This window comes from Citrus sinensis, chromosome 9 (genome assembly GCF_022201045.2).
Source record: "Citrus sinensis cultivar Valencia sweet orange chromosome 9, DVS_A1.0, whole genome shotgun sequence".
NCBI classification, from domain to species: domain Eukaryota; kingdom Viridiplantae; phylum Streptophyta; class Magnoliopsida; order Sapindales; family Rutaceae; genus Citrus; species Citrus sinensis.
This window is the reverse complement of record NC_068564.1, coordinates 1,161,530-1,177,445: the sequence shown is the minus strand read 5'-3', so window position 1 is coordinate 1,177,445 and position 15,916 is coordinate 1,161,530. Positions and strand designations below refer to the sequence as shown.

General features: G+C 35.7%; 2 protein-coding genes across 2 annotated transcripts; one reads left to right on the top strand and one right to left on the bottom strand.

The window, feature by feature from the left end:
- Positions 1-1,495: 1,495 nt before the first annotated feature.
- Positions 1,496-6,377, bottom strand: LOC102630710 (cyclic nucleotide-gated ion channel 1). The gene is made up of 8 exons (XM_006490488.4): positions 6,201-6,377; positions 6,049-6,117; positions 5,072-5,639; positions 4,711-4,923; positions 3,470-3,741; positions 3,001-3,112; positions 2,505-2,741; positions 1,496-2,402 (listed from the first exon to the last, which is right to left on the bottom strand). Exons 2-8 carry the CDS (start codon positions 6,075-6,077, stop codon positions 1,704-1,706), a joined length of 2,130 nt encoding a protein of 709 aa, XP_006490551.1. The 5' UTR covers positions 6,078-6,117; positions 6,201-6,377; the 3' UTR covers positions 1,496-1,703.
- Positions 6,378-10,211: 3,834 nt separating this feature from the next.
- Positions 10,212-15,520, top strand: LOC102630199 (probable protein phosphatase 2C 76). The gene is made up of 9 exons (XM_006490486.3): positions 10,212-10,590; positions 10,823-11,135; positions 11,394-11,521; positions 12,145-12,243; positions 12,526-12,684; positions 13,600-13,686; positions 14,007-14,098; positions 14,604-14,678; positions 15,042-15,520. Exons 2-9 carry the CDS (start codon positions 10,882-10,884, stop codon positions 15,204-15,206), a joined length of 1,059 nt encoding a protein of 352 aa, XP_006490549.1. The 5' UTR covers positions 10,212-10,590; positions 10,823-10,881; the 3' UTR covers positions 15,207-15,520.
- The last annotated feature ends 396 nt before the right edge of the window (positions 15,521-15,916 follow it).

Below are 15,916 nucleotides of genomic sequence, written 5' to 3'. Positions count from 1 at the left end.
ATCTTGAATTAGTTAGGGAATTAACTTAGGGCCACTTTGTTTAATATTCCCCTTCACCATTATATTTTTTTTGTATTTTATATGCCATTTTTATGCTAAGAGCATACGGATTATTAAAAAAAAGGAAAAAAGAAAGCAAGGGACTAACAAGGATTAAATTAAGTTTTCAACCTTTGATTTTTATTTTTTTTTTTAAGATTCAAACTCCAGTGATTGATTAATTAAATAAAGTACTTGAAAACCACTTAACTAAACCTTTAGAGATAAATATCCACACCCACTAATCAAATATGAGTTCAATCTAGATGAAATTAACATAAAATTAGTCCCACACAAATTTAGAATCCAAGAAAATAGAGAATGTTTTAAGTCAATGTGAAGTTGAAATAATTATGAAAAAAGAAATTAAATGTTAAGGCCAAAACGACATATTCCAGTTATTTTTGTTTGTTTGTTAAATTAAATATCAACTCACGATTCAAAATTTTATTTTTTTTTCCCAATTTTGAGAAGTTGTTAGTTTTATATCCATCCTACTATGTCAAGCACAACAAGCAGTGATGCCTAAATCTTTGCATGCATTTATTTACGGAAATTTTGCATTATGTAAAAGCGTGGCAGATGCTGAAGGAGATTGCGTAACGATAATTTTATTTTATTTTATTTTTGGAAATTAGAGAAATTAATCATTAGTGCCGGCAGCATCTGAGAAAATCCAAACATAAAATATGTCGCGTACTCACCGATTGGGGAGCTAAACTTTATGTTCGATATAGACTTATAATAATAATAATAATAATAAACCAAAATTAAGAAAGAGAATTTTTTATATTTATTATTTCAGGGGCACAATTGGGTTCCGGTCGAGTTTGATTTGGACAGGCCTCAAACTTCCTGCAGTTTTATTTTACCCCTATTAGTAAAAAGTTAAAATTTTAAACTTTATGAATAAAAATTAAATTTTTTTATAAAATTAAATTATTTAAAATATCCTTCATTTATTTCACTATTTTCATAACATAACTTTAATAAATTTTACGTATTAAAATAATTTTATACTTTTAATAAAAATTGTAATTGGACATTAATAACAAAACAACTAATTTTTTTTTAAATCTACAAATAAAAATTCTATTTCAATAAATCATATTTGAAAAAAATATATATTAAAGACCCCAGGGCTATTAATCAAAATCCAAAAACCTCGGATCCTGTCAAAATAAACGCAGGACATATTGTGTTGTCGGAAATAAAATCTGAAATTTGTTCAACAATTTTTTTCATGCAACACTTCTGGTTGTTATACTAGAAAGTCTATTCGTGACTTTTAATAAACTTACTTATTTTTTTGGGACAATTTTAATTTGCCAATTCAGACCTGAACGGATCGAGGTGTCAAAACCATTTCAACGCTCAAAAAAATTTATTGGTTCCCCAAATACATCATCCGAATTCTGTTTTTGATCAATATTTGGCCATAAAGCGTGAAGACTACTAATACAAATTTTACATTTTCATCATCAACCCTCAAAATCATTTAACTAATACAACCAATAACTCACTCTCTCGTCAATGGGGCCTAGAATTTTGAATATACAAAAATAATTTACATACAACTTTTCTTGTCTCGGAAGGTTAAACAATTATATTTTTACAACAATAAAATCAATCATAGAAACAAAATACGAGGAACTCACCTTGACCTATTGCTCTTCAACAGTAAAGTCTGGCTCCGCTGGCTTTTGAAGCAGCATGGGTGGCACCCTCTCCGGCACCCTTGTTTTACGAGTACTATTACGTCTTATAAGACGAAGTGCATTAGCAGCAAATCGTGATGCATAAATGGTGGCTCCTAAACTTGGGGAACTTCCACCAGCCTTGGCCAATGCGTCTTGCAACCTATTCTCTTCTGCACGCAAGGATTCTTCAAGCTTCTTTTTGCTATATCGACGCCAAGCTGCTTGTATGAAACATGCTGCCCAAGACCTCCACTGCTGTGAGTAAAATCTGAAAGTATGGCGCAGCTGCTTACTGTGAAGCCGCCTGAATTGAGAGGCTACAAATTTCAAGTCATCAGCCATTAGAGCAAAAGCTTCAACTTCTGTCAGAGCTCTAACAGTTCTAGTTGAGATGGGGAGATTAGATGAGGACTGAGGATCCAAAGCCCATGTGAGAAGTTCTTCTCCACAAAAGTCACCGGCCCCAAGATATTCGGAGTTAAAGAAACCAGTTCTTCCACCATTGGTAGTTATGGTCAGTAGCTTGCCTCGCATGATGAAGAGCATCTCATCAACTGGATCACCCTCCCGGACAATGTAGCTTTCCTCCGTGTACAGAACCGGCTTGAGGCGGTCACACAATGCATCCAAAAGTTGTTCATCCATTTTTTCAAACAATGGCACCTTAAACACAACCAACAAAATGAGTGACAGACTTTACGATTTGGTAGTTAGATTGCTAACTCTAGGGATGGATGGAAAAACAATGATGATTAACAAACTCACCCTCATGAGCAAAGCCAAGCAAAGATGGCGCTTTATGTCCCTTCTAAGGTCCTTGGGAAGATTACAAAGCAGATTCTCTTCATCAACACCTCTGGTTTCTTGCCATTTGTATTGCTCATAACGCCTAATCCGCTCCCTCAAAGTATCAGGGAGTAAGCGGTGGGCCATCCATTGTTCTGCATCACGTCTTTTCACTCTCATTTCCTCTAATCTAGTTGTTGTAGATTGCAAGTACGTCTGTTTCGCAACAAGTTCAGTTCATCAATACCTAAAATAACCGTTCTGGAATCTAAATTCCTTAATCATGCCACTTTTATAACTCAACCCCAAAACTTAAGGTCGAACTCTAGAAACTATTGTTTCTCACTCATCAAAGTATACTGTGCAAGGTGTTAATAATGATAACACAAAGTTTCAGGGAAGAAAATATTCTAAGGCAGATAAATAAAAATTAAGATATCAATGATATTAAAAATTAAAAATCAGTAGAACAAACCTGCATGTTTCCAATGAGAAATGAAAACAGCACTAAGCCAGAAATGGATATAAAGACTGCAAAGCATATTTCCCAGACATAAGTACTTGTTTCAAGGTTTTGACCCAGAGAACTGCAAGATCAGAAGAGAACTGACGTGTATCAAACACTGTAAGCATATGCATCTATAAAAAGAACAGGAACAAAGACGACTACATGATATAACAGAAACATGCACCAAAGGAAAATAGGTAACAACTGCGTAGTACTAGAATCAGCAGGTTGGCTATTACAATTATTCAGCCAAAACCTTTCAGATGCATTAACCATGAGTTACTAACAAGTAAAAAACAGTTAAGGCAGAATGTTGATGTCATCATCAAGATTCAATTACTCTTAATTATCATCATCCCAGGCAAACCCAATATCAAGAACCAATTAGCAATATATGAATACCAATCAAATAAGTAAAGATCCTATACAAACATACCTCAGATTTCGTAGGCCCCACCAAAAACAGTAAAAGAACTTCTTTGGAAAATATGTTGACTCCACAATACCAGACTCAAGAGCACCTAGGAATATTCCAAAATTAAAGAGTTTGGTATCTGCCGGCTGTATAGGGCAAAAATCACCCAAAAATGCGTTATTTCCTTGACCATCATCACAATACAATTTGCATCCATTATCCATCTTACAGTGGCCCTTCCAGCAAGTGGTTTCTCTTTCTATAGAAAACAGATACCAAGATGCTCCAAGTACCTAAAAGAGAAGCTTACAGTTTAGTAAATAACAGTATGTAAACAAAGGTTCTGGACTAAAATAACATGATAAATTTTGACAGACTCACAAATCAAAAAGTAAAACTCTTCAGTGGCAAAGGCCCATAATCATACCCCCCCCACCCCCCCCCCCCCCCCCCCACCCCCCCCCCCCCCACCTCACCTCCAACAAAAAGAAAAATCTCTTTTAAAGCAGTTAATGGATGTAGGTTCGGCCAAACCCAACAAAACTACTTCTGTTAAAAAATGTAAGCATAATATGCTCTCACTTGTAATCAACAGAGTATTAGATACTATACTTGACACATGTCCAACATTTAATCCAAAATGGCCTTTTATGTCCATCAATAAATTTTCCCCTACCGGCATTTTAGCAAAATGGCAGTCCCAATCACAGACAGTTTAACCAAAAGAAAATAACAGTGTGAAAACGAAGGTTCAGGACTAAAATAACATGATAAGTTTTAACAGACTCACAAATCAAAAAGTAGAACTCTTAAAACTCTTCAGTGGCAAAGGCCCATAATCATACATCCCCCCACCCCCCCCCCCCCCCCCCCCCCCCCCCCCCCCCCCCCAAAAAAAAATCTCTTTTAAAGCAGTTAATGGATGTAGGTTCGGCCAAACCCAACAAAACTATTTCTGCTCAAAAAGGTAAGCGTAATATGCTCTCACTAGTAATCAACAGAGCATTAGATACCATACTTGACACATGTCCAACAGTTAATCCAAGATGGCCTTTTATGTCCATCAATAAATTTTGTCTTCAAAACCCAATCATTCATCCATCTAATCCAATGGTTAGGATCCAAAATCAAAAGGTAAAATTTTTTGGAGAATCAAAAACTCTCTGCATCTTCAGATTAAGATAGATGAACAACTAGAAAACTGAGTACTGTTCTAGGCGAAACTTTAAAGTCACAAGTATCAACCATGAAATTAAACTTACATGGCTAGCAAGCATGTAAAGGAAGAGATTAAATGCCGCTCCAGCCCATGCAGTTTCAGTGAGTATACCAGAAGTCCTTGTAACTTCCTTATATAACGGATATATTCGAAGAAACCTAGGCACATATTGAAATAAAACAACAAATTTCAACAAATTCTTCGTATTCACCACTTCCGATCCACCCATGTTAGGAATTATGATCAAAATCACTACCTGTGCACAGAACAGCAATTAAGAAGCCAGTAATTATTATCATAACAAAATGACAACATTTAGATGGGGCGTTGATTCTCTGCCCAGTTGAAACGCTCAAGTACACCAGAAAACCTTTTGCGGTCAAGGCATAAAATATTTCACTTACCTGTGGGAGTGGAAGAACTGCAAGAATGTCAACTAAGAAGTGTGATGACATATACTTCTTTGCAATTAACCAAGTATCTTCAACTAAAACACCTCTTCCAAAGACTCGAGAAGAGGGTGCAATAAAACCAGTTCGAAACTGAAGAATAATATGAAATATATAAAAGATATCAGTGAAAGAACGCAACACGCTAGCTGTAGTCTCCATCTTTTTGTCCAAATCAACACATTTTCTATCACCGTTAATCACAGGTACATAAAAGAACAAAGGATCCAGTGAGACAGCAATCACACACGACAGTACAAATATCTTATTCCACTTCTGAAGGAATGCTCCCTGTGGATCAAGAACCTTCTTCCCTGAACCCAAGCCTTTATTCACAAAACTATTAAAGGAGCAGTATTTTAGTGTTCTTTTAATCCTCTTAAACCTCTCGGAACCAGATTCAAAGCCTCCTTGGAACTTCGCTGGAACTGAGTTAATTGTCGTACGGAGTCTCCCAGAGTGCAACCCATAATCCAAAGGATATTGTCCATCAGGGCATTTCTCCGCGTTCCAATCATTAAACCTGAACCCAAAAAAAAAAAAAAAAGAAAAGGCACCAATCACTATAGGATATGCTTGGCATTGAGGTGAGAAGCTTGTAATTTGTGGCTGTTGCATGACGAAATCACTGGTGGTCAAATATAAGTAACTATTCAACGTACACATTCAAAATTAAGCAGAGACACAATAATCACATACATACCCTAGTAACAAAATAACAAAAACCCAAAATCCCAATCGCCCAGGATAGTAATTCGATGCAGTCAAGTATAAGTAAATCGTTCGCCGAACGCTTTAGCAATTGCGTTTTTCAAAATGAAGCAAAAACACGACGTTTACAAACAGTAATCACAGAATCACAAAATAACAAGTTTTTCAATCATATTATTTGGAATAATTAAACCATCAAAAACAAAATAAAAGTAACCAACCTCACTAGCTTCTCGGACTGGAAATTCATAACTTATAGCTTATATCTTGTTCTGTGAAGTTCCAAATGTCTGCACAAATAAAAGAAATATAACAAACTTCGTTTATTAACAATCAATTATAATTCATTAGAGGAAAAAAAAATTAGACATACTTTGCGAGATGATTAACCAGCCATGGAGATTGGAGGTTTGCGTTTGAAGATTTTGGTGATAGAAATTTTTGAAGAGAGAGGGGAAATTTCGAGGAAGGAGAGAGCAGGAGGGGCAGTGCCGGTCTTTTTCACAGAGAAAAATTATTGCGAAGAAGCTTGGTCTGTAGAGAGAGAGAAAAGGGCGTTGAAGTAAGAGATTTTATTTTTCTTGTGAAGGCGGGACCCACTGACAGACGGCTTTTTTCTTTTTTTTTTTAATTGGCTAAACGGTACGTCGTTTGGGAGTGTTAGCGGGAAAATGAGAGGGAGACAAATAGAAGACGACAGAGTGTGGTGGTAATGGAGAAAGTCAAAATTACGTTGGTGAGTGGTTTTGAAATTTATTTTTTAACTATTAACAGAGAGAAAATTACTTGCTAGTCCTCGCGACGGGGCGAACATTAATTACAAGATTGAACGAGGTCAAACTGTGAGACAGACTTTATCCTCGCGAGTACGGCACGCGCTACGCGGGTCCACAGTTAATAAGCGGGAAACAGCGCACACCAGTGACTCAGCGGGAGTCAAAGTTCCAGGCCTAACGGCATTTTGACTGTCGAAAAAGACACCGCCGTAGACTTTTGTTCGTTGTTCACGTGCCCCCCTCTGCTGTTACTTCACAATTGGTTACAGACCCAGCAATCCTTTTTTTTTCTGAATTAATAATACTTGTTATATTAGTACTTCCAACGTTGGGGATGGCTGGCAAACACCAAGGCCTGGTTTGAGCATGTTTTTTTTTAAGTATTTAGGTCAGGTTTTTTTTTTTTTTTTGTCTGAAAAAAGTTTAAAATTTAAAATTTATGTTTTATAATTTATATATATATATATTAGATTATTGTATAATTTAAATTTTATTCTAATGAAATTGAGCTTGAAAATGCACGCATTAAGTATTTAAAATTTTAAATAAATGTAATTGGTGGGACAAATAAATATAATTTTATTTTAATGTTTTTCATAAAATTCATATTCTAGGTCAAAACCGGAGCTTATTAAATGAAGGTCAAGTCTAGTCCAACTTCATTCTTAGGCTGGGTAATCACCAAGGTCAAGGTCGAGTGAGTACTTTTGATATCCCTAATTACTAGTTGATGAGGAAAAAGATGCAAATCGGACATGAGAGTCCTTTACTTCCAGCCATAAATATATATTTGTTATAAGTAATTTTGTATAAATTTGTGTGGCATAATATGATTAGTTGATTGAAATTATAAATAATAAAATAAATCATGTAGCTCGCATGGTGTTTTTAGTTCAACCAATTGTATAATACAATACATCAATTTGTACAATAATATTTTGTATAAAAGCATTTGTGGTTGTATCATTACTCCTTACTTTATCAAAACTTGATATTAATCCTAGCGTGCATTTTCATTAATAGAATGAAAACTTGTACTTGTTCAATTCGATTTGGAGATTGGTTCAAAATCGGGTTGGGTTTTCGAAAAAATTAAACTAAAATCTAAAATTATACAAAGAAAACCAACCAATCAATAATTGGTTTGATTTTATCAACGACTTATATAATATTTTCATTTTTCAAAAAGAAAATATAAACTTTTGAGTTGCTCATTTTTGGGTAAGAAATTAAAAACTAATCCGGTACAACAGCGTTATTTAATTGTGGAGGGGGCGCGAGAAATCGAGTTGATTATTGACCGCGATCACAAATCGCAATGGTTTGGATTGAGTTGGCATCATCCGTTAGATTCGTAAGCCCAGCCATATAGCTTGTCAATTAGGAGATGAAATATAAGTGATACGTCATTCAAAAAATATAGGTGAAATGTATAATTTTCGGAAAATTCTTTTCCAGTGATTCAATGATAATCAATTAAAAATAGGATGAGCATTTTTTTTTTTTAATCCTACAGAAGTTAATGCAAAATTCAAATAATTATAAAAGTTTGAGCTAAAGATATCTGTAGTTCTAATGAAGTGCTGGCTTTCTTAATTAGGCCCAATAGCCGAGTGGATGATGAGAAGGCCCAAATAGTAGGACACCAGCAAAGTCTATTAGTCTTTGGCCCAAAGGCTTATTTGTGAAGTGAGAACCAATTTTATAGAGATGTCAATTTTCACTTGTCACTCCTCTAATAAGATGTATTCAACGTTGAAGAATTGCTACATAGACTTTTATTCAAACTACTCGAATAAGGGAATAACTCCGCTGAAAAAAAAAAAGAAGTTGAGTTCAGTTTAAGCCATGGTATGTATTTTTATGCTATTAAGTCTAACAAGGTCATGGCACTATGCCCTAATTGATAAAAAGTAAATTTAAGAAAATTGTAACATAAAATTTATAATTTGAGTGGTCAAGACCCTCAAACTTCTATATGATCAAATACTCACAAACAATTTGTGAAATAAATTATTGATACTACAACTCTGCTTACATCCATTTACTCGAGCGTGTTTTTATGGTTGAAAGTAGCTCTCATCATTGATTATATATTGTAGAGTCTTCTTCAACATTGATCTCCACATTTGATTTCCTCTTTCGTTTTGAACAAAATTTTAGTGAAGATTTGTTCATTGGATAATTTAATCATACGAATTGAGAATTAAACTACCAGTTGACCTAATGATTGTTATTCTATACCCTGATCATTTTTTTGTTGTGTAATTAAGCGGGTCCAAGTGCAAATAGAATTATTGATGTTAACAAATTTAATTCAAATATCTTTAAATTATTTAATAGGTCTTGGAATGGCATTTGTTTGGATCACAATTATATTGGAACGAGATTTAATTATCTATGTGATATTATGCTAACTTAAACTAAAGCTGAAAGGCTTTGCCTTGTGTTGATCCTACTAGAAAAACGAACAAGGATCTTATTGCCTTCTTTGGAACACGACATGTCGGAATCGACCCAAATCAAGATCAACCATTTTGATCATTTGATGTTTAAATAAATACAGGTGGCGTTGGCGTGTCGCCTTTCATTGCAGAAAAGAAACAACAATCCAACTCGGATGCCTGGGATCAGATCAAGTCATAAATAACTTGTACGGTTGCGCACGTATCGCTAATCGAATCTAAGCCATCCACTCACATTATTAATTATTATCATGATTTTTTTTTTTTTTTATCACGAGGTGTCTTGGGGAGGGCTCTAACTGTGTCAGGTACTTTTAAGTACGTATCATAACTCAGATTAAAAGTCCCTGCTCGAAACGAGAGGTACAAGTTCTCCCAACAAAGTCGACTTTCCTATGACTCGAACTGGGGAGCAAATCTAATCAAACCACTTAAGGGGACTCCATTACCAGTAAAGTCAATACTTTGTTGGTTAATTATCATTATAATTAGCGCGAGTACATTTTTTTCTTCTAAATATTAAAAATTAAAATTGATCTAGAATATATTTCTCAAGTTCTAATAAGTCGTTTCTTAAATTAATTTTCTTTAATTTTAAATTAATTAAAATTGATTTTGTAAGAACCCCTTGATAAATTGAACCTAAAAGTTCAAATATACAGACACTTGTTAATTTGAAAAAAAAAAGAAAAAGAAAAAAAAAAGAGAGAACAAGCTTTTCCTGAGTAATTTTCGAAAGCGTTGATGGCTTTGCATACAAAACAAAAGGAGAACGAACTTAAAGCGGAACGGTGTCCCCCTTTGAATGGCTCCCTTTTCTTGATGATCAATGACGTGTTGCATAACTATTTGTTAGAGAAAAGACAAAAACGACGTCGATTGGTGATCACTTGCGGAAAGACCACGTTCGCTTCATTTTATCCACTCCGCAGGGTCTAGAACTGAGGTTTGCGAGCCACTATCGGATGTTGTGCAACCCATTGTAACCAATTTTTTGGTCAAATGCGTAAATTTTCCCATTGAGAAGCAAAATCAAAATACAATAGACTCAGCCGCAGAGGATAAACGCTAAAGTGATTGCATGAACGTTGCCACGTTGCCACTTCTCTTCGGTGCCACACTGACAAAAGGACTAAAAAGAGAGAGCCGGCTTTCTCTTTCCCTTCCCTTCTCTTCTCTTCTTCACTTGGCCAAAAATCAGCCAAGCCAATTCGTAAATTGTATATATTCTTCAACTCGCTCGCTGCTTTTGCGAATCTCTCTCTATCTCTAGGGTTCCAGATTCTTTCTCCATCGCTCCAGAGAGAGAAAGAAATTGCAACACCAACATCTACTCACCTGCTTCCACGTGTCCCATCATCCGACCCGAAACCGATCACCACCCCGCTCCCCCTCCGATCCGATCCGCCTTCCAAACTAGATCTGTAATTTGCTTTGAATATTCTGGTCCCCATTTCAAAAAAAAGAAGAAGCAATCTTTATTTCAAAAAGCTTCATTTTATGACTCCAATAGTTTAAAAAAGTAAGCTTTCTATTTTTAGCCATTTTTAATTCTCTTTATTCACATTAAAATTTGACATCTTTTGGCTGCATTTTTTCAATAACTGGATTATATGCTTATCAGATTCCATTTGATTGTTCATTAATCTTCTGCATTAGTAAAAATTTTGGCTGTTAAAGTTATCAATTGGATTTTGTCATAGTGTTGAAGAAAATATGATGATTTTTTTTTTTTGGTGATATTTGCTTGGCAGATTGTTGTGTTATTGTGGGGTTGGTGATCTGGCATTGAAGGCCGGAGTGAATAATTTAGATGTTATGCAACAGTTATATAAGGACTGTGATTGTGCGAGTTGTGAATATTGGATCGTTTACGAGAACGAGGCTGGAATTAAGCAACATAAACAAGAGTTTGCATGCGGGTCTTCGTGTAGGCTATACTTGGAATCGAGAATTTAGAAAGAGCTCCAAGATGATGGTTGATTCGGCAGCGAAGCGGGGACCCATTGTCGATGTATTACCCGAGAAAGAGGATGACGGTGGTTATGTCAGCGGAGGGTGGAAAAGGTGGTTATAGGTTCTTATCATCTGTGTAAACTTCTTTATGTCATAATTGTTAAGGATTCAGCATACTTAGGCTGGTACTTACACAATTAAAATTGATATTCCCTTTAGCTTGTGCTGCAAGTTTAAACAGAATATCCATGTTTCCTTCTTAGATTAATATTCTGTATTTCTTATAGTGGTTTTATGCAATGCTAATCTGTATGTGTCGAAGATGTTGTTGGATTCGAACTTACAAATGTGATTTTGTGCTTTTGACAGTGAAGATGGAAAACTGAGATGTGGATACTCAAGTTTTAGGGGAAAGAGGGCAACTATGGAGGATTTCTATGACATTAAAACTTCCAATGTTGATGGGCAAGCTGTCTGCATGTTTGGAGTCTTTGATGGTTAGATTTTCCCTCATCATCTCTTGCCTTGGAGAGATATTAAATTATGGTATTTACGGAATAACCATGTGATGACACTGTAACAAAGTGTCCAACATGGCGACAATAGAAGATTCAAAGTGCCACATGGAAGTTAGTTTTCAACTGGTTATCTACATGCACGTGACTGATGGGAAAAGACATGCTATAAGCAATTCTTCTTATCATGTCAATCTTGACCGTTATAAGTATGGTAATTATGATCCTAGCGCAGGATGTCTATATATGGAAATTAGTTAAGGGTCTTAAAACGCATTTCAGCCCTTAATGTCACTCACCATAAAAAGTACACAAAAGGGAGCATTGACTATATATGCTGGTCAATGTTGTCTTAGCTGCAGCTTGTTGTTTTTCTTAGTTATGACTATACTAAAAAATATAATATAATTGCTTATCAACAGAGCAAGGACGATACTTGCTTGAAGGTCTCAGATTTCCTTATTAAATAATCGAGTTTTGGACCTGTTTGTGTCATCCATGTCCTCCCATTTCTGTCATGGATACCGACTTCTGTCAAGATTTTGTGTTTTGTTCTACATTGGGAAGAAGCTTGTTTTTCTAAATCCTAAAATGTGCTGTTACAGGTCATGGTGGTTCCCGTGCGGCTGAGTATTTGAAGGAGCACCTCTTTGAGAATCTCTTGAAGCATCCACAATTTATGACAGACACCAAATTGGCTATAAGTGCGTTCCCCTATTCTGGGTTGACATAGTTATAGTCTTTTATGGATTAATTTGTTATAAAAGAATCAATCACGTGATCGCATCATATCTTTTCTCTCGGCATTCCATGCTGGATCCCATGCAGATAGATCCGCTTGTTTACATTTTTGTGTACAACAGGGTGAAACATCAAGTGGCTCTGAGTTTGTTATTTGCTTTCTAGTGTCGGGTCTTCGTGGAATACCTTCCAATCTGTTGACTTTGATTGTGTAATTCCATCTTGTGACTTGGGTGACTTTGCAGGTGAAACATATCAACAGACTGATGTCGACTTTTTGGAATCTGAAAGAGATACTTACAGGGATGATGGTTCTACTGCTTCAACGGCTATATTGGTTGGTAACCATCTATATGTTGCCAATGTCGGAGATTCTAGGACTGTAATATCCAAGGCTGGTAAAGGTATTACTTGCATTATTTTTCTATTTCAACTTCCATAAGGGGAAACAAAAATTATAAATATGGCATGATCCATTATGTACAGCCTGTCGGGAGTAAGATGGCAACCAGGAATATGGTAAAACAATTAATGGAGCTGTCGTAAAAAGCTGATGACAATGTAGAGTTCAGTGCAGAAAGACGTAAATGTAGAGTTCAATGCAGAATAAATTAGTAAAGCTTAAATTGGATGTTCGGGGGAAATAGTCCCGTCATAGCGTTTATATGTTGGTCTTAAACATTATAGTGAAACAGATATAATGCCTGTATGACTTTGTGAGAAATTTATCATATTTGTATGTGCATGTTGTTTTTATTGTTCAACAATGTAATTATTATTGAAGCATCATTTTAGTGCTGAATGAAGAAATTATTTTGCTTCAAATGTTGTTGGCTGAAGGTAATTGTGCACTTGCAGATGCACATCATCTTTTGCGTACTCTTGAATTTAGGATACTTAATGCACCTTTGAGACAGCCCCCACCAACCCCCCCCCCAAAAAAAAAGGGAATGTTTCTTTGTTGGTCATGATTGAATAAATAACTAATTTTTTGGAATTTTTAGGAAACTCCTAATATAAGTAATCTAAAATTTTCAAAATATTAATACGAGATGTCTAAAACTACAAGGAAATATAGTCATTAACTTGTCTGGAAATTTATTTGTGTGAGAATCAGACTAGTTTTATATTTGAAACCTGAGGTTTTGCTTTTGTGATTATGTGTCAGCGGTAATTGTGGTTTTATTGAATATGATCTTTTAAATATCTGCATATGTTCATGATCTTATTGAAGTTATTTACCTGTGCTGCAAATGAAAGTAAATGTTGGACACTGTGCAGCTGGCTCCTAAAGGCAGTTTCTTTCTCTTTCTTGACAGCAATTCCTCTTTCTGAGGATCATAAACCCAACAGATGTGATGAGCGGAAGAGAATTGAAAATGCCGGAGGCGTTGTAATGTGGGCAGGTAAAATTACTAATACATCACCTTTATTACTGATGCAAAGAAACTTCAAATTACCTGTATATTTGCTGTGATGATAATTTTGAAGCAGTACACTATGTAATGCAACTAATCTGCTGGCTGTTAGTCAATGATTCAATGGCTACTGGTGCAAAAAATTGAGCTGTTAACTAGGATTTTGTTGCATAGAATGAAGTTCTATGTCAGCCTAGGACTCAAAAAGAAAACTGGTTTTGTTGCAAAAAGTTTAGCTTACATGCCAAGTCGTATGTAAACAAGTCTTCTGCATTTAGTGATTTATTTATTTGTATTTATGTTTTCAGGCACTTGGAGAGTAGGAGGTGTGCTAGCTATGTCTCGTGCTTTTGGTAACCGCATGCTGAAGCAATTTGTCGTTGCGGAACCTGAGATCCAGGTAATTGTCAAGTTTAGGTGATTTACAAGTCTGTTCATTTTCATATCTTTTCCATATTCAGTGCTGATAGTTAGGCATGTGTGAGGAGAACATTTGTCTAATAAAGGGGACATTGCAAATTATTTATTTTTGCTATGTTTTGATATAGAATTTCCTGGGTTTGAAACATATTATGCTCAATCATCTGATAGTGTATGATCAGTTGTACGAGGATCGTTGATAATCAGAACTAAGTTGTTCTGTCAGTGGGCTTCTAGTGCCTATCTGAAAACCATAACTTTCTTGTTGACACTGTGTTCAACATTACTATTAGCAATGTATTCAGACATTGAGCCACTCTTTTATTATTATTATTTTTTTCCTTTAATGGTACATGCCCAGTAGCTTCTAATGTGATACATACATTTTGGGAACCCTATTTATTTTAAGGCACAAACTGGGTATTTCTAGTTGGCTGGAAGTTATCAAAAATGAATTTACAATATCTTTTGCTCTGTTTTTGCAGGACCTTGAAGTAGATGAAGGATTTGAGCTGCTTGTGCTTGCAAGTGATGGACTATGGGATGTAGTACCCAATGAGGTAAGCCTTGCCCTGTGGGTCTAACATATGCTTGCAAAATCTTGCTTCAGATTTACAGTGGGTGAGCATGTTTTTCCCCCTTTGTTGAGACTCCAAGGAAAAAGACCTTGTTGAATCATGGTAGTAATGGGCTGGCTATTGGTGTTTGTGGAGGATATACTGAAGCTACTTATTCTAGTTGTCATTCTTTACTTTAATAATATTTTGTACATGAAGTAGCATCTTTATAAAGATAAAGAACGAGTCACCATAAATACACACATTGTGATCCAGTTCTCAAAAAATGTGGTTTTGGTGGGATGCTAATTATTGGTTTTCTTTCAATGCCGTCTGCCTATACATATAAATGCATTACACGTGCAGGATGCTGTTGCACTTGCCCGAACAGGGGAAGAACCTGAAATCGCAGCTCGGAAGTTAACGGAGACTGCTTTTACCCGAGGCAGTGCTGACAACATAACGTGCATTGTAGTGAGATTCCACCACGTCAATGAAGATCCAGCCGAACCTGAAGTGGAGCAGGAGTAGGAATCTTCATTTATGTTGCATGGTGTAGGTTTATCGACCCTTTAGGCTGTAGATCATCTGGAAATCTGCACATGCATGGCTGAATGTGCATAGCAACAGGGAGGAAGGCGATTTTTTTATTCATTGTTTCTTTTTTTTCCCCGCACCCCCCTAATTTGAACCTTTCTGTATTGACTGCATATATTGAGTCTTGGTTCATTCCAGAATAACTATTCCTCTTCGCTCCATAATGTGGCCTGTAAATCTGTATGTCTAAATGCCCGTTCTGGGTATTTCGGTCTTAAGTTAATAAAAACTCAAGGTTTTCTAGTTTAGACTGATCATTGTGATTCCATTCGGAGGTGATATTTTGGACTGATTATTGGTTATTTGACACTTTGAACTGGTATGATAAATATTATTTTGCAAAGATCCTTTGGTAAATTTCAGATTTTCAGCTCGGAGGTTTTAAATCGAGGTATCATCTTACAGTAAAATACCACAAATATTTACACATGTTTAGATCTGAATGAAATGAAACTGCCGAAAATTGCATCAGAGTTGATTACTCTCTTGAAAATTAACACTTGTACAGAGGTTTTGGATGTACAGTTTCATGTTTGTGGATACTCGTTAGTGCTTGTCGCAACCTTTTACCCAAACAAAAATACTGTGCATACATTAGTCAAGATTTGGCTTTCCGGATGGTTTTAGTGTCGGAGCTGGAGCAT

Excerpts from the sequence above, each read along its gene's own strand:
- LOC102630710 (XM_006490488.4), bottom strand. The coding sequence starts at position 6,077 with ATGAATTTCCAGTCCGAGAAGCTAGTGAG. Across the intron at positions 3,742-4,710 it reads TTTACATGCTTGCTAGCCAT|GTACTTGGAGCATCTTGGTA; the intron begins GTAAGTTTAATT and ends CTTCTCTTTTAG. Across the intron at positions 3,113-3,469 it reads TGGGGCCTACGAAATCTGAG|TTCTCTGGGTCAAAACCTTG; the intron begins GTATGTTTGTAT and ends CTGATCTTGCAG.
- LOC102630199 (XM_006490486.3), top strand. The coding sequence starts at position 10,882 with ATGTTATGCAACAGTTATATAAGGACTGTGATTGTGCGAGTTGTGAAT. Across the intron at positions 12,244-12,525 it reads AGACACCAAATTGGCTATAA|GTGAAACATATCAACAGACT; the intron begins GTGCGTTCCCCT and ends GTGACTTTGCAG. Across the intron at positions 14,099-14,603 it reads TTGCGGAACCTGAGATCCAG|GACCTTGAAGTAGATGAAGG; the intron begins GTAATTGTCAAG and ends CTGTTTTTGCAG.